We start from the raw sequence: 26,169 nt of genomic DNA, 5'->3' as shown, positions 1-26,169 counted from the left end.
TGAATATCTAAGATGTATTTCCTGACCATCCTGACTATTTTTTAAATAATTTTTGTAGTTTCAATTATTCACAGAAATTAGCTTGAGATATACATATAAAGAGAATTGCTATAATGAATGATATCACAAGGATATTATTAATATAAAAGCCAGAAGACTTCCAAGGGTAAAAAAAAAATTGTCACCAAACTCATGATAAACTGTAAGAATTAAAGAAAAGAATCCCTCCTTCACGTATTTTTTGAAGGACAGGGAAGAAGCAAGAAAAGAATAGTTGAATACACCTTTAAGGAATTTCCCTTAAATGCCTTTCTCAAAACTCACTGCTTCGGTAAAAAGATACTGAAGATGTATGGCAAATGCTATATCTAAGTAAAATTCTACCCATTTCTGAACCAAAAAATAAAAAAGGAAAAGAAACAAATAGTTTGGGAACTAAAGGCTCCCAGCACTTGGTTTCCTTGATGCTTTTAATCTCATGAAATTTAGAACATCAGCTAAACACAACGAAAAAAGCAACAGAACTGATGGTGTTTCTATCTGAATCACTTTATAGACACTACATATTAGAAAAACAGCTGTAACAAAACCAGCGTCAACCACTATCAGGACGAAGATCTGACTTGCTACCTGCCATGTCATTAACTGTACTAGTTGCTCCAGAGATGGGAAGACTTAGGTGCATACAAAGAAATATGACATGGATTATAGCACACAGCACAATATGATGAAATAAAATCTTTCAACAGACAAATACAGCTTTGGTTGACAGTTTATTAAATACACTACATTTGTACCTTATTCTGTAGTTTTTTTAATCATTCACACACGGACTTAGTAAAAATGTACTTTATAGAAAACCATCTGCAAAATAAAGATAAAAATGCACATTTTTGCCCACATTTTAGATAAACCACTGAAAATGTTAGGAATTATTTTATTGGAGGATCAATCATGTTTCATTGGATCATGAAACATGGGGTGGCTTGATTTTATTAAATCTGACACCAGACCAGGACTTCAGTAGTGTTAATGTTGAAATGTGGATGCAAAAATGTCTATAACTAAATCGTTTAATCTAATAGGGTTTGAGAAATCACTACAAATAGGACAAAATGAATTACTATTTTTCCCTTACAGACATTTCGCTAAACCCATTTTCTATACACTTTCTCACACTCAGAATTAGTGGTGCAGACTGAAGAGGCAAAAAAAAATTCCTTAAAAAAGAAAAAAAAACAACTAGATCCTATTTACAAAACATGCAAAGTGTGAATTTTAAGTAGGTGTTATGGCAGAACTGGTTAAAAGTAAATACAGTCAAGTGACAGAATATACCTTTACTTCTGCACATGTAAGTCCTTCCCCCTCCTTTCTGGGAGAAATACATTTTCAGGGCGTGGACTGTGAAACGGCATACAATGCAAAGACAGAAAACAAAGAAGTTTGCAAATTCTTTATATTTCCAGCTGTTGAGACAATATTTCTGAGAGCTGAGGTTACCTCTAGCGGCGAAACCAGAGCCAGCTATTAAGCAGCCAAAATGCTACAGTAATTGAATACATGACCATTTCTCTTTTAGCCCGTTCTTTGTTCTCCTCTTCCAGAAGTTGTAGACGTCTATTTAGTTTGATTATCTGAGTGAAAAACAACATCGAAAAACGAATAGAAGCTTTAATGCCTGATGCATTCAGATTCTTATTAAGTAGTTTAATTTCTTAAAAGAATTATTACAAACATGAGAAGTTTCATTTGGCGCCAAAAAACAAAGTTGTATATAGGGAAAAAAATGTTACCCATGAGAGCTTAAATTCATTAAATTCTCTTAAGAGATTCTGTCACTCAGCTTCGGTTTTTCCTATTTAACCCGCTTTAAATGCTTTATGCTTTCTCTGAGTTACTCAGAGGACCCCCATGTTTTAACCTACTGGAGTGGGCCCTGTGATCTGCCACCCAGGCCCTTCAGGACTAAAATGCTAATTCTCCACCTGCCAGGAGTGTCACTGGTCAACAGCACTGTTCCTGGCTGTTGGTCCTTACTATGAGCGGCCCTGGGCCAAACAACTGTCTTGCCAAGTTCATGCTCCCTTATGAAGACAGTGTGCATCCAACAACTGGTTTGTGATGGCATTAAAGGCCCAGGTTCCTTGCTCCAACTCTGAAGGGTTATCCCAGCTTCAGAGCAGTATACAACTGTATAGATTTGCTTAAAATGTTAACACCCTGTGTTACTGGCTAGAATTACACCAATCCATTTTGGTAATACTGTTTTATCCTGATGAAAACCTGTAAACTGTGATTTAATATATCTTTAATCAAAATGGGAATATCAATTACAGTTTAATAGTTTGATAGAGAAAGTATTTCAATTCATGGGTTACAATGGAGAGAAAACCGATAAAATGGATAAAATGTTAGGAACTACCACTTTACATGTAACCTGAATGGAATTTAGGGTCACATGCTGTTTGGTACATTAAATACCTGTCGTCTTAATGAAGCTGCATCTACAACTGTCATGTCTTCTGAAGTTCCTTCAATCATTGCATCTATATTTGAAATGCCATACCTGAGAAATAAAACACGATTTAATATTAGAACAGAACTAAAAGTACCTTGCAAGTCACATAACATATTATGTAATGCTCAGAGGACTGTTATAAAGACTGGTATTTAACAGTACAAATTATTAAAATATTTATCAATCTGAATGGGTATTAATAAAGAGAAGAACTTAAGGGAACAACTACCTACACTCTTGGGAAAGTGTCTTGAAGGTCAGAGAAAGAGGAGAAACTCTGACTAAGGATGTAAATAAGGAGACACTTTTCAACTCAGAGATTGGCAGTGTTAAAAAAGGATACCTGGTTGAAAAGATCTGAGAGTTGTCACTCTGCTCAGAAGTCCCTGCTGAGACTCACTGGCAGGGAACACAAAGTAAGCAAACTCCAGCTAGAAGCCTAACACTGACCATTCTTTATTTCTCCATCTCTTCTCACTGCCATTTCTACTTCCCCTCTTGCCATTTCTACTCTTCACTTATTTCCAATCATCTAATCTCTCCTGCATCTCCAGAGAAGTGGTTCTAAAATAACCTGAACACACCTTGCCACTACATTCAGATCCAGAATTTAAGTAGCGTAATTAAGGAGCTGTGTACAAAATAATGCTGGAAGGCCACTAAGACAAACTCTTGAGAAAACATTAAAAAGTTCTTGTTCAAATGCAGTTACTTCTAAAGGGGCATTGATTTTTAAATAAATGACAATCAACTACTGAGAAACAGACAAATGCTATTATTCCTCTCTGCCTCGACTTCCACTTTTAAAATATATTTTAAGATACAACTTACATACCTGATAATTAACTTCACACGTGTACAGACTATTTAATCCTGTATGGCTATTTCAATAAAATGGCTCACTAACTTTTCTGAATGAGCAGATTATAAATAAATCAGATTTAAAAGTTACTCCTATGTAATCTAGAGTTGGCACATACATCATGTTTTTAATACTTTAAGCAAGTCCCCATAACAAAAAGCACGTTACCATACAAAGGGGTACAAAGGAGTATGAAGAGAATTATATTTTTCATTCAGACATGTTAAAGACAAGTCTATTTAGAAAATCCTTTTGATATAAATGCTACTGAAAACAATTCAAAAATACTTTAATAAATAATGTGAAACAATTTTTAACTTTATAATCCTGCAGTTCCATCATTCTGAACACCAATTAGAATTATATAGGTTGCCATTTCAATGACACTTGGTGTGTACTGACTTCAGATAACCTAGAATCTCTAAATACTCCTTTTATGGCTAAGTTAACTTGCTTTCTCCTAATCTGCCCTTTCCTTTATGGGGGAATACAGCAAATATACTGGAATATTGACAGTAACTGCATCAGGTAGAGAAGTAAGCTACCAAGTCAGTAGGTGATCTGCCCTTTCTGTCATGGGAATAGAGCAAATATACTGGAATACTGAGAATAACAACATTGGGTAGAGAAGTAAGCTACTAAGTCAGTAGGTGCTAGAACTATGGGTTTACAAACATCTGAATTCCTCTTAACATTAAGCAGAATTATTAAACGGTTAGTGGGAAAAAAATAAAGGTTGAAGATTCCTCTTCTCTACACTTTATCCTCAAAATAAAAGTTTTCTATTTCTGTGAGGTCATATATGAGATAAATAATTGGGGGGAAAAATATCAAACAACAGAAGCAACTGCTTCAAAAGTAAGCAGACCCAGACTGAATGCAGAGAAATGAACTGTAACTGAAAGGAACTCCCCACAACTTACATTCTGAACTAACTATAGTTTTAAATATCTGTAAAGGAAATCTTCATTTGCTAAGAAATCTAAGGATATGCAAAAGACTCTACCTGTATAATTCAACTTAAAATGTGTGTTTTAACCATAACATGTATTTATCAGACCTAAAATCTCTGTAAGAAATTCTAAGTCAGATTACTGGCTGAAAATAACAGAAAAATAAAAGGATCACAAGTTTATGAGAAATACACAAGTAAAAACTTGTTAATAATGTAAAAATAGTCAGTTGAGTGGAATGGGACTCCTAAGGACACATTCTTCAATTTTCCAATCAGAATTTAGTATTAATGAGAAACCCATGTTTCCCTCTTCTGCCTAAAGATGAATGTGCCAGCTCGCTTCCTCTCATCATTGAAATAATGCTGCCAGTTTGAAATCTACTGCTGCAGAAATAAATAAAATTGGCTCTGAAAAAATTACAGTAATGGTGTCATTATTGTACCAACCATTTTTTTTTTCAACCGTACAACTTGGGAAATGAGAATTTGGGTACTTGAGAACCTTAAGTATTAGTATGTGCCATTCTACCTGTCTTTATGCATAATAGGAAGAAATACCTACTTTAGGCTAAGCATAACTCAAAGTGAAAGGGACAAAATAAGAGAGAAAGCCTTCATCAACAGATGACAAAAGTGCTTAAAAACCAAATTCTCTTTCTAAACATTTAACCTCTCAGGCTGTCAATCCTAATTTCCCCAATTTAAAATGATGCTTTACAGACATGTTTATCTATACAGTGAAAGTGACCAAGTGACATTATAGACAATTAACAACTAAAAAGGAAATGCTGGACAGAACCTCAGGCAACAATTAACATAATGCACATAAAGCAAGGTTTAAGATTCTTTTTTTCTGTGTACTAGCATGATCATTAAAACTGTGTTTAAATACACCGTCTTAGATGTTCACATGGTAATGTATTATAACTTTTTCTTTATACCCTCTCGGCCAAATGTCACGAATGATTAGACTCACTGTTCTCAGAAAAGCAGGGAGTCCACCTAGAGAAAACTCTAGAAGTTAAAGCTATAATCTAAAGGCATGGCTACCGCATGCATTACGTCCTGCAAAATAAAACACATTCAACCAACCGTTCATCCTGGTAATTACAAAGTCTCAGAGTTTACCTGACGTTGTCATGATGAGGATTAGAAGTGGCGGCAGCAGACCCACCACGCAACACAGGTCTAAGGCGGGGTTTTGCAGGAGAAGGCACAAGACAGAATCAGGAAACAGAGAGTAATAAAATAAAAGCAAAAATAAGACAAATAAATGTCAAATAGGATTATATTGTATGTTTCAATACAATATAATATATTTCAAATACTTTACGTATCTTTGTCTCGCTGTCCTCCATGCTATGACTTTCATGAATTGAGCATCTTACAATGAGTTAGAAAACAAAGGGATCCTCTTATTTTCGTAACAAAATAGCACCAACATACAAAATAATTTTTTGGTGCTCGTACTTGACATCCTACTAATTCTGTTCAAAACGTGTAACTCCTCGCTTCGAGTTGGAAAAGAAAAACACCATCGGCAACTTTAGAAGCATGTCAAGAACTGGTTAGTAGTAGCACCTGCGTGGCCATGGCTGCTCATCTGGTATCAACAGCTATCTTGAAAGCTAAAAATCTGAAGCAACTCCCACTTGCCACAATTCCTTGCCTCCCGCCTCATTAATTTTGCTTAGTAAACCCTCAGCTCCCAAGAGCAGAACTGGAGCTCAGTTCTGGAGCTGAGGAGGTTGGGGACAGGTCTTGAGGGCATAATACAGCACATCACAGGAAGTGCAACTGGATGTGTGTGTCCAGTTCCGAGAGGCAACCAGGAGTGACGCTCAGGGCTGCTGGAAATGAAGACTAAGGTGCCCTGGGAAACTGTGGGGATTTTCACTGAGTACATACTTTGATTCTAGAGAACAATTTGTTCTCTACCGCTAAGAGGTAACCTTTTCAATAAATTTTACTTTTTAAATCAGGAAACAAAGGCTCTGTGTAGTCACTGGTCAACTCCTCCAAAAGTAATCAGCAATACTTATAACCAGAGAAAGGAGGTTGGGGTGCAGAAGCCACATTAAGGATTTGAAGAATTTTTATTCTATTTTGAATGTCTCATTCTCTACAGGCTGATCAGGTTTTACCTGAATTTAAGTATCAACACAATTCTTAGAGGAAACATTTAACACCAAATGTTACTACTTTTTTTCTGAAAGTTGGCGCTGTAGCATTTTTGTTACAATACAGACCACTATTTTACCTCACATCAGTTTATAAGAGAAAATCTTAATGCTTAGGTTGTATGTTTCCTAAAGGCACTACTGGTGCTTAAAGAAATTTACAGAACCTAGAGGGGAAGGGACTTTTGAGTCAGATATTAAACTTCTTTGTCGGCTAAAGAACAGTAAGAAATCATAATGCTTGAGGCAGGTTTTTTAACTCATCCCATCCTACTAATTCATTTATTCTGGGACATTAGGAAAACTTACTTTCCGATCCTATATCACACTAACATGAGAAAGGTTAAAAGTGAAGCCACTGCTGTGTGCTACCGAAAGCTTTTTAAAAAAATGCAAGCATATGCTCAAAAGGATCCGCCATATCCAACATATTCCACCACAGAGATTTCCCTTTTATGCAGAGCCAGAAAATAATGCAGTCTTTACCTTTCACAATGTATTTCATTTTGTCTTCTCACACTGGCAATTGACACATATAATATAAAAGTAAATTAGACAGGTGTTTGGCAAAGTTATAAACTATATTCAAGTACCACTTTCTACTGTAAATATGACTTAATACATTAAAGAATCATTTAAAATTTGAAAATAAGTAAGATTTAATATATTAAAAAATCTTTTTAGGTTTGAAAATATGTTTTGTAACTAAAGGGGTATAAGGGAATGAGATTCAAGGCTCTTCCAGTGTTAACTTGTATATCAACATTTTTCAGTAAATAAATGGTCTTAGTAGAATGTTTTTTGCTAAAAAAACAAAACAAAACATGGAAACTGCTACAGTAAGTAAACAAGGTAGATGTACCAGGAATTATCTGTATTTTTTAAAAAGATAAATTATAAATAACAGATACTGTCTCAACTGCAACTCTGCATTTCTAGGTCTTCCAAGTAATGTATTTACATGGATAATTGCAAAAAATATAAATTATTTATGAATTGGCTTCTTATTCTATTGAATCAAAGCCAGAAATAATCAAGCCCCTTCCTTTTTTTGACTGTGCTTGAGCAGCATGTGGGATATTAGTTCCTTGACCAGGGCTCGAACCTATGTCCCCAGCAGCTGTAGTGAGGAGTGGAGTCTTAATTACTGGACTGTCAGGGAATTCCCTCAAGTATAAAACTTAAGCATGCTTAGCATGAATAATCTGAGTACTTAAATAGTGTTCTTTCAGAGGTGTTAAGTTTCTTTTTTAAAACATTAATATTTTGTATTGGAGAGTGAGATACAGAGCTCTAGAAGGTGTCAGGAGATGTGAGCATTTCCTAACTAGCAAGGACTAAATAGCATTTTTAAATCCAAAGAACACACCTGGTACTTGCTATTTCAGATGTTTTGGTAAATTTTTTTTCTTATACCTCAGTTTCCAAATGCACAGCACTGACCTATGTAAGTAAACTTTTCTAATGTATACCTAGAACTTAACTTTGCTTTCACGTTGAACTTGGTTTTGGGTCATATAAGTTCTCAAGATGAGAAAACAAAAACAAAATACATAAATCTTTCAACAGTGACCCTCAGAGTATAAACTAAAAATAGTTCTTATGCCAAGCAACTGCAAAAATGTATTACTTTATGATAACAAAACAGGCAGAAAGGTTTTTTTCATTCTTCCTGTCAAACAGTTCTAACTTTATTAACTGTATCTAATGCGATGGCTTCAGACCAAAGGTAAGACACTGTATTAGCATAACAGCCAGGAATAAAAAGTAGAAAAGAAAAAAAAGACGTACAGAGCAAGGAACATAAAAGCACTTCAAACTTTATATGCAATATTATTTAATAGTCATGCAAGTAGAACATTATCCAAATTTCACATTCCTATTTCTTGTATCTGATAAGTCAAGCTAGACAGTTCTCCTAATAGAAATAAAAACTAATTTGACATCTACAACTCTGATTAAATCTTGCACAACACTTAGATTAGTAAATACAACGGGGAAAAGAAAAACCTTTCAAGTTGAAAGCAACCAATAATACTAACGATAATCTACTCTTCCAGGTTCCAAGGTATATATACAGGAGCAAAGAATTATTACTAAAACTACTTTATGAATTTTTAAAAACTCTCACTTAAAGTGAATAAGAAAAATACTTCCTTCCCAGAAAAGGGAATTTTAAAAGTATCAATTTATTTCAATTAAAAAAAAAATCACTTAAAGCTCAAGATAATTTTTCATAAATAAAAGAATAGAAAGCAAATTTTACAATTAATAAGATTTCTTATTTTATACTTTTGAATTTAAGGCAAAACTGTTTCATTATGGATTAAAAAAAAATCCAACTATTTTTCCATATACTGCATTGAGCTGTGTGTATGCAGGGGAATGGATCTTTGTCATCTATACAGGATTTATAAAACATTTCCCATTCATCTATTTTTACTGTAATAGCATTTGATATAATAGAATTTGACCTAATAATCTAGACTCTTCTAAGGACCTATTACAATTAAAAAGTTAAAGAGGATATCTGGTAAAGAATAAATCTATGTTAGGGAGGGAGAAGAAAACAGGCATTTGGAAATATTAGTCAGGTGCCAGGTACTTTACATTCAATATCCTTTAAAGTATCTCTCATGACACTAAACAAAAAATTTGAGGCCATCTTTATATCTTAAAATAAAGTCAGGGGAGGAAAAAAAGAGTCCTCACAAGAATCCAGAAAACTAGGTAATATTAATATTAACAGGTGAAGAAAACAAGGCCCAGAGAAGCTAGGCAATTTGTCCAAGGTCAGCATGTGGCTAATTATTCAGTGCAGTGGACCAAGATTAAATACGATCCCTTTAATCCAAGCTTTTTATTCTAAACCATGATGTTGCTTATAATCTAATATAGTCCTTGAAGCTTTAAAGAGTGTAAGAGGGACTCTAAACCCTTAGGGAGGGATATATATACACATATATATCCCATATTCATAATATGGGTATATATACACCCACACACACCTGCACCTATACATGAATACATGTACACATAAATGCAATTTTGCCCCTGCCATGAGCTTTCTCTGTTATGCTCTTTCTAGTATGGCTTTAAGTCCCTGGGCCCACACGTATGGGAACCCTGGGAAGGGTCAGGAACCCTAGTCCAGCGGAACGACGGGTGTTCATCAAGGATGGTGAAACACCTGGGGCTTGCGTGAGGCTCAAGAGCAGGTAATAAGCAAAAGTTGGTTCAGAGCAAGTCACGAGACATGTCAGTTCCAAAGGTAAGAAAGAAGGTTTACTGGAAAGGCCTGCTTAATTTACTGGGAATTCTTCAAAAAGCAAAGTCAACAGCCTAATAAAATGATTATGAAAATTCAAGCAGTGACTCAGCAGTTATTACTACATAAAATGTTTACAGTTGAAGTGAAATTGACTGTACTTTCCTCACATTCTGCCAAAAAGCTCTCAAACTTCATCTTTTTAAAACACTATCTACTAATAAAGCAAGGAGAAAAAGGTATTCAAAATAATAGCAAAAAAAATTCATTTGAATGAACAATTCTAGGTATACTGCTAGTGATTTTACCTGGATACATTCAAAAGTGAGACATGCCATCCATACTGAGAACAATCAGTATTATTAATAAAAAGACAACAGCACCTGGGATTTTTAGCACAGGCTTAGAAATCCCTAGTGAAGAACAAAGGGAAAAAAAAAAAAAAAAGCCCTGGCAGCTACACTGACTTCATCTTCTCAGATTTGCTTACTAATCCAACCACATTAGTATCATAAATGATTAAAGACTTACTAACAAAAATGAGTACAATTCAGCCTAACATCCCACACTGGATACAAAAGTACCCCTCAGCACATCCAAAATGGAATCAAGTCCTTAGAACAGCTCAGCAAGTCTTGGGGGAAAAAAAAAATCTATATTTCCCGTGTATAGGTAGTTATTAACTGTATCCCACCCCCTCCTGCCATACCTCGACTGGAGAGAAGCTAACAGAATACTCTGAAATGTGAATTTTGGACAATAATTTCAAATTAAAAGAAAGCAAAGCAAGCTCTTTAAATCATTGCATCTGAGAAGGAGACAAAGGTGCAAACATAAAAGGAAGACACCACAGTCCACTAATAAGGAGCCAAAAAGTAATGCAGAAAAGTTGGCAAGTCAGTGATGGCCAGTCACCTGCGATTTTCATCCAGCACATCCAAGATCTGCTGGTAAGCCCTACGAGTGGAAGACTGGATAAGCGACAAAATGCCACGAGCAGAGGAAAGATTAGCTCCATCTTCAGGTAACATACGGGGAGGGCAAACCCGAACCTGCGGTGGCGATGGTGTCACACTGTTCACACAAGCACAGCAAATGAAGAGAAAAACACTCAAGTCAGATTTTTGTAAAACCCCAGCTCAACATTTTCCCCAAACACTCATATTTTAAAAATTAGCTTAGTTTTCTTGCCCATTTCCCCCACCCTTCATTTCCCCCCGAAAGAGTCAGGCCAAATAAGTTAATAAACATGTTAAATTGTTTCTGTGGTTTTTTAAAAACCCAGCTACCATGAAGCATCTGTAACTGTGTAGCTTTAAGTATCAAATTAAAAGACTGAATATGCAAGAACAACTTTAAGAGGGAAGAGAACTAGGGCAGAGCATCTGCAACCCCCGGCTCTGGAGAAACAGCCTTCCTTACTTAGCGTAAACCCCAGCCTCTTAGCAAACAACAGGGCACTGCAGCTTACAGACGATCAGAAGAGTAAGATAGGGAATTTCAGGATACAGGTGTCAGGCAAAGTTTACATGCATAAAACGAAAGGGATTCCATGAAAATGCCAATTTCTAATACTTCACAAAGACAATGAAGAAATTAGTTTATGACGAGCAAATTTAAAGATGAACCAAAGTTTTGGAAAGCTAACAAAAAGCATTTTGGTTACTCAATTAAAGCATACCTTCTCTGGCTAAATGACCAATTCTGTGAATACATTCAAAAGGCAAGGATACTTTTTAAATTATCCAGATGGAGGTTAAATGATCATTTTTTTGGTTTCTTAGTGACAATAATCTTGGTCATTCTTTTATGTGTGAGTTGAGACTTACAATGTCTTTGGTTCCACTTACAGTTTCTCCTAAAAGCTAAGCACATTTCAATGAAGTGATTTTACAGTTCTAATCTGGATTCTTATTTTCAGAGAACTAATTTTAGAGCATGATCAGCAATGTGAGGTATTTAACTGATTTAAGGAATTGGCATCCAATTTGTTACAATGTTTTGTTACAATAAGAGAACTATGGGATGTGGGCTCAATAATTTTTCCCAGTGTCAGGGCAAGAACACCTTAGACTAAGCCTCATCCCTGCATATTATATATAAAAGAGTGAAGGTGGAGAAGATAGTGAACAATTGAAAGATAAAAGATTGTACTTTGATCCGTGTAATCTTTACTTACTTAATATTTTTGGGAACTGAGAAATGAGTGGGATAAGTTTTGAAAGGGTAACTATCATCTACTATTATTCCCAGATTCCCAGAAAATTAAAAACAAAATCTTCTCCATAATTTTGTGAATAACTTTCAATGTCTTGATTATCCAAAGGAAAAAGTACAAAATATATGAAAACCATGTTTTCCAAAGATTACTTAAAAGAGAGATTTAAGCCAAATCTTGGCATACTGAGAAAGTAATCTGTGAGGGCTGATTCACCATATGAATGAGGCCTCATGGTGTCAAGATAAATGCAAGTTTTCAGATGCAGACTCATGGATGGTCACCTGAAACACCTGTCCACAGACTAGGAATCTTCTGGAATATACATAGCTTATCAACAACAATAAATATCAACTGATCCATGGTACTCTGCTGCTGCTAAGTCGCTTCAGTCGTGTCCGACTCTGTGCGACCCCAGAGACGGCAGCCCACCAGGCTCCCCCATCCCTGGGATTCTCCAGGCAAGAACACTGGAGTGGGTTGCGATTTCCTTCTCCAATGCATGAAAGTGAAAACTGAAAGTGAAGTTGCTCAGTCGTGTTCGACTCCTAGCAACCCCATGTACTGCAGCCTACCAGGCTCCTCCATCCATGGGATTTTCCAGGCAAGAGTACTGGAGTGGGTTGCCATTGCCTTCTCCATCCATGGTACTTGGCAGAATCCGAACTGGGTATTCAAAAAGAGTAAAAGAAACAGTATATCTGGGACTCAAAGTCTACGTACTAGGCTTGTACTCAACGTTCTCTTCAGGCAGCATAGAGAATACCTGAAGTTCTTGCTCCTTCTAAGAAAACAGACTCAATTCATGTTAGAAAAGTGTCACCAGAGGCAGGAAAAAAATGGCCAGTTCTTCACCAACATAAACAGGCATCCATCTGACACTGCTCTTGACAGCAACACCATCATACCTAGCTAAACTGACTTAAGCAAGTTTTAAAAGACTATTCAGGACAATATCTATTGACATAATTGAAGCTTTTGCCTTCATATTCTGGGGCTTAAATTGAACACTGCATATACCAATTTGAAATAGTATATAAATGAGCTACCTATATAAAGTCTATAATGATCACTATTTAGAATTATAATATTAGAGCAAAAATGCCAACAAACTGAATCCAAATCCATGAAAAAAACTGATGGACTTTTGCCCATCAGAATTCAAAAGGAAAGAAGGCTTCCTTGGAGAAAACTCACTTTGTCAGAAATAAGCAATAGGAATTGTTTATTTAAACTCTAAAAGTACAAGCGTTTCCTGTCCATACATGGGAAATCAGGTTATCAAGCATAAATTATTTTCAGATTAACTACAAAGCATTCTTCAGATGAAATGCACAGAAGACTGAGTTTTTAAAAGTCTGTAAGATGATCTTCAATTCTAAGATTCTATGATCATATAAAATTAGAATATGGTATTAAGTGGAAAAAAACCCATACACAGTCCTCAATGGCAACTTAATAAGAAAACATATTAATGTAGAAAGATGAAATTAAAATTAATGCTAGTAAAGATATTTCATCAAAGATTAACATCAAAAACATATTTGGATTTCAGGTTGTTTCTCAAAAGAAAACTTTCTCAAAAGTTTCAAAAATTAGTTAAGAAACTTAAATTTTCATAAACAATCTTTCATAAACAGCAAAATCAGAGTAGGAAGTATTCATACACTGATGACAGTTTGGGCAGTATACATACAGATTAAATGCCCTTAATGGTTAATCTATTTCTATCTACAGATGAACTGAATGATTAAATCATAAGATGACCAGAGCTACACTAACTAGAAGAAAGAGTCTAGTAATTCTTTCTTTTCAAAGCTTTAAGCAGTCTTGCAAGTCTCTTTAAAAATAAACAAATCTAAGAACAGAAAAAGAATAAGCCCCATGTTAGTGATAGGCCTGATGCTAGCTGGGATGCCCGGTACTGGGGGCATTAATCGTGACAGGAAACAGTGCTTTCAGAGCTGAGTTTCATCTCTGCCCACCCACCTAAGTGGAGTGACTTTGGTTTTTTGTTTTGACACATGAACTCCTGTGAAAAGTAAGTAAACATTTTGCAAAGGCACTGAGATTATTCAAGCAAATGTTACAGTATTAGTGATTTAGTAAAAATGCATGTTGATGACAAATTCATCCCAGTAATGTTACACAACGGCAAAATCTCAGTTTTACCTTTTTCTTTTATAAAAGTAAGGAAATTTTGAAGAATGTACTTATGTTTGTCATACTATTTCATTAGTAATAGCTCTCTCTCATGCCTGTATGAACTCTTACTATGCGAGTGTTGAATAAACAACACTGGCCAATGTTAGAACTCAAATTTAAATGAAAATTGACTTGGCATAACGATTATTATAATGTAAGTCCAAAGTCAAACACCTCTTTTTTCCACGGGTTTTCATAGGAATAGTGTTTCTCAAACTGTGAGGATAATCTCTTTGGTGAGGCTCCAGTCTCTTCCAAAAATATAGTAAAGGTAAAACAGTCAGAAAGGGAAGAAAAAGTTTTCACTGAATCACAAATGTTGCACCATTTCTCTTGAAATTTTAAATACAGATAAAGTTTTAATTTCTTTCCACTAAGGTAATTTACTAGGTCTTTGAAGTATAATAAGAGAATCAGAATTAAGAGAGAAATCACTGGTTTTATAACGGTTTCTGGTACTTGAGAGCTACACTAGCTATTGAATCTTATACTGCATGCCAAAGTGTCCCCTCCCCTTAAGAGGCCACTCATTCCCATCCCTTGCTGTGTCACACACACAGTTGGGTTTAATGATCTCAAAATATTCTTCCAAAGCTTAATTTTAATATATGGAATTAAAAAAAAAAACTTAAATGACTCATTATACTTAGACTCCTTTTCTCCTTCTGAGTGAAAATAAATAATAAAAGACAGTGTGCTAAAATTTTTTAAAGACTGAAAGCACTGAATCTGGTTGAACTGAGTCCACAGAGAACTAATATGCCAACCAAAGCAAAATAAAGGAACTAGAAAGGATTTCTGGTATAAATTATTCCATTCTACTTGCACCATTATACTGCAAATCATATAACTTCCTTAGTTGATCTAGTTTTTTTTTTTTTTAAACAAAGTGTATGGTAACAGCTTGAGAAATCCTAAAACAGAGGTACTTAAAAGCCAAACAGTAAGAGAATTAGGGCAGTACATGCCAATTACCTGGTGAAATATTAGTGTCACAAAGCCTGCAAAATTAAAACTCCTAGTTGTGAAAAGCAGAGCAGACAGATAAAATCTTACGTGTACTCCAGTGTAGAAATCGGTGCCTGGAACCTTGAAATTTTATTTCTTGGGGCAGAATCTGATCTGTGCCACCTTAAATAATAATTATGCTTCTTTTACATATTCAGCTTTTATAACACAAAGAAAAAAGCTAAATACGAATCTACTGATCATTTTCGTGTCAATAATAAGCCCTACTATCTCTTTGAAAGTAAGTGAGAGAACAAGGCCACCGCTCCTGCTCTTATACTCCTATGGACTTCTATTCCTAAATACAAGGAATAAAATAAAGTGGAGGCAGGCAAAGGTTCATGTACAATGACACATAATCAGATTACATCACAGAGAAAAGGCTGAAGTAGGTAAAGACAGAAGAGTCCAATAATTACTTTAGTAGAGGTAAAATACAGCTGAACCATGTTAATAGTTTCTTCCTTACCATATTACCAGCATTAAATACATAATTTGCTCATTATATAAAAATTTGAAAGTTTATTAAATGTAGATTCTTAAAGATGAATACAATTATAAATAATAAAATTAATAACAGCAGCAGAAGAAAGGGCAAGGTCACACTATCAACAAAAAGATGGCTAAGTATCTTACCATGGTAACATACCTAACTACCAAAACAAAAAGTATGGTTAAGGAAAGTAAGCATTCTATTGCAAAAAACTATAGTTAAATATTCATACTATTTTTACAACCAAAAATTAAAACATGAAATTCTGTTTTATTAAACATCTAGAATAGCAGTCCCCAACCTTTTTGGCACCAAAGACTGGTTGCAAACAATTTTTCCACAGACAGAGGGGCAGGGATGGGGATGTTTCCAGGATGACTCAAGCACATTACATTTATTGTGCACTTTATTTCTCTTTTGTGGCAATCTCAGGACATTCTGCCTTGATGCTAGGGTTAGTGTTTGTGCTCCTATGAGAATCTAACATCATCACTGATCTGACAGGAGGTGGAGCTCAGGCTGTAATGTGACTGACGGGGAGTGGCTGTAAATACAGAAGAAGCTTTGCAGGCTTGCTCACTTCCTGCTGTGTGGCCTGGTTCCTAACAGGCCACGGACAAGTACTGGTTCGTGGCCTGGGGACTGCGGTACCCCTTATCTAGAAAATGCCTTTGAAGGGACTTAAACAAATAACTCAAATATTAGCTAACTTTGTTCATCTTTTCTGAGGAACTTTTATCACGTAACTGCAAAAATATCTATGAACTAAGTCATTTACTCTAACTCATGCTTCACAAGGCTGGTTTTTATATATTATAGAGCAGAGCAGTTTCCTTTCTTGTCAACTGAACTTAGCTATCAGTAATACATACTGTGCGAGGGAAAAAACCAAAAGTGATGCTATAGTAAAATAGTCCTATTTTTATTTCATTATGGGAAATTTCAAAGTAATCATGGGCCTAAATAAAAAGCAATATCTTTATATAATAGGAAAGTTAATTAGAAACTTTTGGTGCCTTAAAAAATATTACAAATAGAAAATAACAAAAGCCCTTAGGTCTATGTTTAATCATTCTCAGAAAGTTCTAAATATCAAGAAGCTACCTTCAAACAAACAAACAAACAAAAAAGAAGCTACCTTCACCATAAATTAGGTAGTCTTTTCACCATTTGTGTAACATATTTTAACATAGTCTAAAAAAAGGAATTCCATGGACTGGCCATCACTGCTAGCCATGGACCTGCAGGAAAACATGCAATTATCACAAAAAATTTCATTATTAAAAATGGCTGAACCTTTCAGATAAGCCTTTCCTGAAGGAGACATATATTCTTTCAAACTTTCTATCTTCCTATATTATGCTTCAGAATAATTTTACCTACTTTAGGAAGCATTTCAAGATTCCCCAAGGAATGAAAACAGTTACAGTTCTCCTCTGCACCTAATGCAGAAAAAGAGAGACTCAATCCCCATCAAAGTCCCTTCTGCGTCCCTATATTCTTTAGTCAAGCCCAAGTTAAAACTTCATCCGGTTTAATACAAATGGCATAATTGTATTGTATGCTATTTTCCATGTAAATTTAAATGTCTTGCTTTTTATCTAGGTTTGCAAGCTGTGAGAGACATTATCACCTCCTGATTCTTTCCTAGTTCCCAGAGAAATTAACGTGATGCCTGACATCAAATCAGGTTCATGATAAATGAGCGTATGAAAGTTGAAAATTTAATGAGGAAGAAACAGTAACTTACATAATTTAAATCACCAATGGCTTTGAAACTTAAAAAATTCTGACCAGTTTTTAAAGGGATATTTTATTTAAAAAACCAACCAATTTTAATAAAACAACAAAACTCACTTGTCCAGTTTAAAACATCTAATGGTAGGGGTAGTTTTTAAGATCAGGGTATGATAATGTAACCAAATGAGAAAGAAAGGCTTACACAAACAGTCCTTTAAACAATGTACTTAAATTTTTAGAAAATGAAAAGGGTCTAAGAATTCTGTGACTCAGTAGGAAGAGAGCTAAAAACAGAATCCTGGAAAGAAAAAAAAAAATGCCATTTGCTTATGCTATATTCTTTAGTAACCTGAAAATGAAGATGTTTCCTTAACAAAGTATTTATGTTTTATTTTGTTTCTTTCCCCAAATTTAAGGTTATAAAGAGTACTACAAAAATATAAAACTTGATGTAAATGTATTACATAATAAACTGCAAACACTATTAGAAGTAAATGACTTTTTTCTTCAGGTTCTTAGGTATAAAACATACACTTCATCCTTTTTTTTCCTTTTTAAATATTTGAGAGTAAGTAAATCATTTAGAAAAGGATGGGACAGGCAGTGTATAGAGACAACTTATGAATGAGATACAATGCTTAGTGGTTCTACTCACATGGAGTCAGTTTTGACCAGCTGTCCATTTTGGCGAACAGCATTTTCACTCATAGAGCGTTCTCTTTTTAGCCTGCCAACTGCACGGATCTGTTAGGCACAAAGAAAGGGAAAGGAACAGAAAATATTCTTAGTAGTCTAGTAGTTGCTTAGCATCAAAAGGACCTTAATCTAAGGCTACTCAGAAAATTAAAAAAGAACACAACCATGAATTGCTACTCAGTGTGTGTATTATATGCAGGGCATGTTAAGGAAAAAACCTCTACTTACTATAATGCAGATAAACTTAGGAATGCTTATCTTCTTTATGAAAAGAGTGACTTCTAGTTGCTTTTTTAAGTCTCAATCTTACCTGGTACAATTATTAATATTTTTATTTATTATAATTATGCAATATACTTACATTCAGTTCAGTTCAGTCACGTCTGACTCTTTGCGACCCCATGAACCACAGTATGCCAGGCCTCCCTGTCCATCACCAACTCCTGGAGTTTACCCAAACTCATGTCCATTGAGCCCGTGATGCCATCCAACCATCTCATCCTCTGTTGTCCCCTTCTCCTCCTGCCCTCAATCTTTCCCAGCATCAATACTTGCATTACTTAACGAACAATTCACAACAGCTTTTAAAGGCACTTACACTATAGGAAATGGGATAGATTTGTAAATAGTACAAATAAGGCTTCTGAGGTTAAAACAAATTCAGATTAGTTTAGATACTTGAAAACTAAAAGAAATCTCACATGCTTAAATGTTTTAGCATTCTAGAAATAGTTAGTCTTCCACCTTACATGCTCTTTGTACAAAATGTTATCATTGATCTCTTTCCATTAAAGAGATGGAATTAAAGGATGAATCTGTTTCCTTCCCTTGAAATTAGGTAGGCTAGTGACTGCTACAAAGTTGATAAATGTGACTTCTAAGGTTAAATTAGAGACAACACTAAGGCTTCTGCTTTTTTCCCCTTTCATTGTGTGGAACAATAGCACCAAGACCCAAGCGGCCAGACAGAAAGGCTATGTGCGGTTATACCAGTCAGTAATCCTGGCTGAGGTCTACACAATAGCTAGTATCAACTGACCTATGAGTGAGTAAGCCTTCAGATGAAGGCAGCCTCAAGCTGTTGAGTCATTCCAAGCCTTTGAGACTTCCTAGCCTAGGCCCAGATAATAAACAACAGAAACAAGCTTTCCCCACTATGCTTGATGCAAATATCTCACCCACAAAAATCCATGAGCAAAATAAGCAATTTCTACTCAAGCCACTAACTTTAGGGTGGTTTAATGGGCAGCAGGAGGTAACTGGGGCTTCCCTGGCGGCTTAGACAGTAAAGAATCTGCCTGGAATGTGGGAGCCCAGGTTCGATCCCTGGTTTGGGAAGATCCCCTGGAGAAGAAAATGGCAACCTACTCTAGTACTTTGCCTGGAGAATTCCATCGACAGAGGAGCCTGGCAAGCTACAGTCCATGGGGGTCACAAAGAGTCGGACACGAAGGAGTGACTAATATACACACACACAGGATAACTGAAACAATAGTAATCATGAACTTTTCTGCTTAAAAAAAAACACCTCTGGCAACTTAATGGTTAAAAAAAAAGATTTTATTATAAATGACAACTGGTGTGTGAAACAACAGACTTGAAGATTAACATTCTCAAAAATGCAAACCCACATCTATTAATGCTCTTATAAAAGACTTGGGAATAGATCACCAGGGTATAAGCACCATCAGAGCAGAAAAAATCCTGTATGTCATGCCAGCAAAACTTAAAATCATACTAAGCAGCACATAACTTCAAAGCGTGGTTTAAATTTGGTTATGATTATGAACCACTTACTCATCTGAACAAAAGGAAAAAAAAAAAAAAACCAGAAAAGGAGTTGGCTTGGAGCCTACTGCAAGAGTTCTTTACAGTTAAACCAAAAGTCAAAATTACTTGAAGGCATTTATATATAAAAACTAATCTTGGACAAATCAATGTCCATGAGGTCTTTTGTTTATTGGTTCTCCAGATTTATTCAGATCTTATCTCTCCCTCAAGAATCTGCTCAGATGCCTTAGTATTTTCCCCTATAATGGTCCCTTTTATTTTTTTTCATATAATTTTAAAAAGTCACACTCTATAGTTATTACAGAATACCAACTACATTCCCTGTGTTGTACAATACATCCTGGTAGCCTATCTTACACCCAATAGTTTGTACCTCCCACTCCCCAGTTCTTAATGCCGACCCCTTGTTCTCCGTATCTGAGAGTCTGCTTCTTTTCTGTTACAGTCACTAGTTTGTTGCGATTTAGATTCCACACGTAAGTGATATCATATCATATTTGTCTTTCTCTGACTTATTTCACTTAGCGTAACGCCCTTCAAGTCCATCCGTGCTGTTGTAAATGGCAAATTTTTTTTTTTTATGGCTGAGTAGTGTTCTATTGTATTTGTGTGTGTCTCTGTATCTCACATTTTCTTTATCCATTCATCAGTTGATAAGACACTTATTTCCATATTTTCTGCCAGAAGATGCTAACTTTCATAACAATGATATTTGTATCTATTGATCTTTTAACATCAATTAGAACCATGTGCTAGACATACTATACATATTATTACATACACCATACTATACATATTATTACACCTAATTACATACTATACATACTATCAGTAATCGTATGTACTTGGCATTATTCTCTTCTTTATTTTAGAGATGAGCCTTGTCTTGGAACAGTTAAACAACTAGATGAAAATTATGTGGTTAGTAAGCAGCAAAGTAGGCCCTCGAAATTAAGACTAATTCTCAGGCTCAGTTTTTCACTTCAGTGCTATACACTTTGGACATTCATCACATCTGACTAAATATCATAATGATTGCAGGAGTAAACCCCACACAGGCTTAGAACCTAGGTCTACTGAGGGAAATCTGGGTAGAAAATTTTCTATCACTCATCCTTAATCATTCAGAAAAATGGAGGTGATTTACAAAGACACAAGTGCCACTTACTTATTATTTTTAAATAAAACATAATTTTAATATAAAAATAGTCATTCATGACAGTGCTCAGCTTGTTTTCAGGCTGGTTATTCACACCAAGCAGTGTCTAAAACAGTGGGATCATGAAGATCAGAAGGCAAATAAAACCAAAGGAATATCAAAGGGAGGGTTTCTCTTCTGGCAGAACCCTCATTCCAAGACAGTACTATGCAGAGCCGTAAAGGTCTTTCCTCACTCAGACCACTGTGAAGGAAGCATGTCTTTCTGCACTGTCTTACATAAAAGCTCAAAAGATGTCTGTTAAATACAGTCCTGCTGTATTTACCTCAGTGCCTTTTCATCATGTAAAGATTCAAAGTTAGTACTTTTCATCAAGCAAATATATGGAATGTCTAAACTGGCACCTATATTATCTGAGCCACCTCAGTACAAACTTCCAGCCTAGGAAGAGGCTACACCTAGTCCTGGGAAACTGCACACCTGTAGACTATGTGCATGATTTACCCTCCTAGGAAGGACTATGCAAAGGCAGTCTCATTACCAATAAAAACTTATCTTCGCATACTGTCTTTTATTAGAATCATGACAACATAGGAATTTAGGAATTATAATGAAAAAGTTGCAACTACAGAAATCACAGCAAAGGGGTTCTACAAGACTGGCCCTAAATCAACAGCAAAGGCAAAATCTGAACTTCGCTACTAACATCTTAGTAAGTCCATACACTGCCATATTGAGATCAAAAGGGATAGTAATATTACATAACACGATAACTAACTCAGTAGAAACTTCGGAGCAAGCAAGAGGATTGGTAGTGTCAAGGGGATAAAAAGAGCTTTTGCCAACTGCCAGACAGCTCTTATAACAAAGTGATGCATTAATTTTTTCCCATGCTAAATTTCCCCAAATTTTCTGTATTGCTTAAAGTGACTCCTAGCCATAAAAGCTCTTCCTTCAAGACCCCATGAATGTTAATGCCTTCCATAAAATTGTCATTTTCCTGAAATATGATATTTAAATTAAAAAAAAGCACAGTATCATATTTTGAGTATCTATAAACCAGAATTTATAGTAATCAATGGTTCATGCAGAAGGATATCATTACATATTGCTAATGACATGATTTATAGGCTCTTGACAACTCTTTCACTTTTGCTGTTGTCTATGTTATTTCAAATTCAGATACTGTTAAAACTCTAGTACTTACTTCTTCATTTTGAGGGGTTGGAGCAGGTCTTTCTAAATCCAGAAAATCTAGCGGTCTTTCACTCAGCGTAAGCACACGAGGTGGTGTTTTTAGAGCCAGAGGCTTAAAGGGAGTTGACTGTATAAGGTCAAGATCTGCTGGTCTTGAAAATGGAATGTCTTCATTATTTCCTGAGAGTAAAAACAATAAAGAGGAGGGAGGGTTTTAAAAAGATACTGGTTTTATTCAAATGTTATTTGCCACTACACACCCACCAGGAATAGCTAAAATTAAAAAGGCTAACAATACAAAGTGCTGGCAAGGATGCAGAGGAAATGGAGTGGTCGTATGTCACTGATGGGAACAGAGCAGGGTACAACCAATTTCAAAAATAGTTTGACAGCTGTTCATAATATAATGTGATCTAGCAACTTATTCCTAAGCGATATGAAAACACATGTCTTCATAGCAGCTTTATTCTTAACAGCACTGAAAAAGGAACAACTCAACTGTTCACCAACAAGTGAATACATAAACTAATTGTGGTATATCCACACAGTGGAATATTAGGAAGAAAATGGAAGAACAATTGATACAAACAATAATATCGAAGACTCTCAAAAACATAACACTAAGCAAAAGAAGCCAGACCCAAGAGTATATAATATAGTGTTATCATTCTATTCATACAAAACTCTGGGAAAGATAAATCTGATCTCTGGTTATAAAAAGGAGATTATGGTTGCCTGGAATTGAGGGGTAAGAACTAAATAAAAAACTGTTCAGGGTGGGATAATGAAAAGTTCTATATCTGGACTGTGGTAGAGTTACATAGGAGTATACTTTTGTCAAAAATCATCAGGGTATACAATTTAAAATTACACACATTTTATGTACGTAAATAATACTTCAATAATTAGCTGCACTATTAACAAATACTATTTGAAATTTCAGACTATGGTAATTAATAAACTTTTTGAAGAAAATGTAAAGTTGCATTTCTCAACCCCTTTTCTGTGTGCTCAGTCACTTAGCTGTGCAACTCCATGGCTACAGCCCATCAGGCTCCTCTGTCCATGGAATTTTCCAGGCAACAATACTGGAGTGGGCCCCAATCCATTTTCTAAATATTTTGAAAAGTTCCAAAAGTTTTCATAAAAATATATAAAATAAAGGTTTATCAGACAACTTTATAAACAAATATAAAATACCTGCTACCACAATTCTCTCTGGAACTTGCATAATCACACTAGCGTTTGAAACTCCTTCTTGAAATCCTTGTTCCAGGTCAGCGTTTGGTGGTGCTACCTTTAGTTTTTCTGGGACCCTCATTCGCTGACTAATACCTTCGGTGTATTCCATTTCATACTGAATTCGACTAATTTCCGCCATCTCAGCAGCAGTGGGAGAAGGAAAGGCCGCCCCACTCACTCTGTGGGCAAAAAATTTACAGACAGGGTGAATGAGTGCTAAAATGCCCGTCTTCTCTATGTAGTGAAGTTAGAAGACAATACCTTTTAGAAAGAGCACAAAAAGACTTCTCGTTTCTGAGTACTGAACACATACCAAAGGAAAAATACAAGATTGAAGAAAACGCTTTTCTCAACATAATACCTTCCCACTTAGTTGAAGTTGCACCTTGAGTTCATTACTTAGGAGCAAATTTTTAAAATTTGTGTATAACTACAACATGAATATACGCATACACACACTCTCCTCTTCACTGCATAAACAGATGGGCATGCTGCTTATAACTAAAAACTGCCGAAAATAAAACTCAAACAGAAATTTCCTAGTGAATTACTTGAAGGGAAGCTGCTAGGACTTTATAAAAATGAAATTAGAAACTGCTATCATGCATGGAAAAAATAAAAGTTTTTAATGATGAAAATCAGATTCAGAAGGTAAATAATGTTAATTCTAAATTTACTAAAAAAAGAAGCAACCCCCTGAGTGTCACAAAATACAAATTAAAACTTCTCCTACTGAATGTATACCTGATGACTGAGATGCAATTTTGAAAATCAAATAAAGAATATACATTAATAAATCCTTAATGTATGCATTCATTTTGAGGGACCATAGTGTGAAAGGTTCACACTATTCATCATTTGTACTGAATATATTTGCATGTATATTTAAAAAAAAAAACATGACATGCCTTCAAAGGGAAAGGCAAAACATATGCACTGCAAAATCTTCTAAATTAGAGAAGAATCCATGCTCCAAGGAAAAGCAGCAGAAAGGAAGTTGCCCGAGATAAAAAAAAATATTGATCACAGTGTAAAAGATGATTAGCCTATGGGCAATCAGCTTTAAAGCCACTATGTCTCAAGCCTATAGCACCAGCTCAACTGAATAAAATGTCACTGACCTTCCTAGTGATGTGTCATTGCTTGTTCTTTTACTCATTTTTAATACAGTAAATACACGTCTATAAAAGCTATTAAAATACTGCTACCCTGGAGTTGTTTACTTTACACAACAATTCCCCTACAGATCTGAACTTTTTTGGAGGTGTACATAACAACACGGACACTGCTTTTCCAGCTGTAAAAAAGAAAGAATAAAAATCAGTATTTCAACAATTCATTTCATATGAAAACTATGAATCAAAGTAAATATCTACTTAAAATTATTTTTTGGTTTCAACCAAAACCAATGTTCAAATCTCTCCTAAAAAGAGTTCTTCTCTACCTCAAAAATCACAAGGGCCATTTTAAGCATAGTCACTATAGTATGATTTTGCAAACAGGGTCAAGAAAAGCTAAACAAACATATATACAAATGTGAAGTCAGATTAGAAGAAAACATTTTGTCACAAAATTCCTCTAAGTATTATTTTCTGAAGGAGGAGGGGATCCTTTTCTTTTTTAGACTAAGTACAAATGAAGAAATCACAAAGATAATGTAAAGGGCAGAAAAATGTATTTGTGGTAGCTTAATATTTGATGTATAAGTAATGATTTCTTTAAAAGCAAATAACTTTGAAAACTAAATTACACTAAATTTTCAGTGAAAGATATTATATTTAAGTCAAGGTCAATAAAAATTAAAGCCAATTAAAAAATTAAGGAGTATAAATTTAAGTCACAGTGGGAACATTTCTTAAACTCCATATCAGACACATCACACATCTCAAACTCCATGTCACTGACATGCTTTGGAGAGATCTTAGAGGTTGGTTAAGGGGCTACATCCTGACAATTGGTTAATTATGACTGCTAACTTGCACCTTTTATTCTTTACCAAAATGTGTGAATTTTAAGGATCTGGCATGCAGATGGTTTAAAGACTAACACAACAGACCCAAAAGAGACAATTTTTACTCACAAATGTGTACCAATTACTGCTTGCTCTTTGGCACTATCTGCTTCTGTGCTTCATATTAAATCCATTAACTTGCCTCAGTATGCACGTGCTGGATTTAGAGCCACTTTTGTCCCTGGGGGAGAAAAAACAGGAGCTAACTGAAAAACTAGATGATACTGACATCACAGATTCATTGCTGGAAATCCTCTGAATGATGAAAGCCACTAAAGATGCAAAGCCTTACATTAAAAAAACACGAGAATAAATAAAGAAAAAATGAATAAACTTACCACCAATTTTAGGCCTGGAGACAGAACCCTACAACCATTCACTAGTTAATACGAGATAAAAGACTACTGTTTCTGATTTGAATTTAGAAAAACATAGCTGACGAAATATATATATGTTTAACAGAATCTTAATACTTAGGCGTATATATAAGTGTATACATACATACACATATTAAGGAGAAACGAATGCACTGGCGAGATTTTCATCCAGCTACTTTCATTCAGTATTTAATTTCATTCATAACTTTAATTCAGTATTTAATTTGAACCAGTAACACACGCACA

General features: G+C 35.2%; 1 protein-coding gene across 6 annotated transcripts; it reads right to left on the bottom strand.

Moving 5' to 3' along the window:
• Positions 1-819: 819 nt before the first annotated feature.
• MFF (mitochondrial fission factor) lies at positions 820-24,786 on the bottom strand. Of its 6 annotated transcripts, none has more exons than XM_068969554.1 (9): positions 24,657-24,786; positions 23,494-23,714; positions 22,304-22,473; positions 18,106-18,194; positions 15,266-15,340; positions 10,702-10,860; positions 5,467-5,526; positions 2,485-2,569; positions 820-1,637 (listed from the first exon to the last, which is right to left on the bottom strand). In XM_068969554.1, exons 1-9 carry the CDS (start codon positions 24,692-24,694, stop codon positions 1,506-1,508), a joined length of 1,029 nt encoding a protein of 342 aa, XP_068825655.1. In that variant the 5' UTR covers positions 24,695-24,786; the 3' UTR covers positions 820-1,505. The 6 variants fall into 6 exon arrangements, with proteins under 6 accessions (XP_068825655.1, XP_068825658.1, XP_068825659.1 ...); XM_068969557.1 differs by lacking the exon at positions 15,266-15,340 and adding an exon at positions 7,005-7,037; XM_068969558.1 differs by lacking the exon at positions 15,266-15,340.
• Between the last annotated feature and the right edge of the window lie 1,383 nt (positions 24,787-26,169).

The sequence above is a fragment of the Capricornis sumatraensis genome, chromosome 3, assembly GCF_032405125.1.
Source record: "Capricornis sumatraensis isolate serow.1 chromosome 3, serow.2, whole genome shotgun sequence".
NCBI classification, from domain to species: Eukaryota; Metazoa; Chordata; class Mammalia; order Artiodactyla; family Bovidae; genus Capricornis; species Capricornis sumatraensis.
The sequence above is the reverse complement of the archived record's forward strand: the minus strand, read 5'-3'. Positions and strand labels throughout refer to the sequence as shown.

Bases quoted from the DNA above. Each gene is read 5' to 3' on its own strand.
- MFF (XM_068969554.1), bottom strand. From the start codon at position 24,694: ATGAGTAAAAGAACAAGCAATGACACATCACTAGGAAG. The intron at 5,527-10,701 runs GTGACTGGCCAT...ACCCCGCCTTAG, and splicing joins GTGCTGGATGAAAATCGCAG to ACCTGTGTTGCGTGGTGGGT. The intron at 2,570-5,466 runs GTAAACTCTGAG...TTTATTTCTCAG, and splicing joins CCTCATCATGACAACGTCAG to GTATGGCATTTCAAATATAG.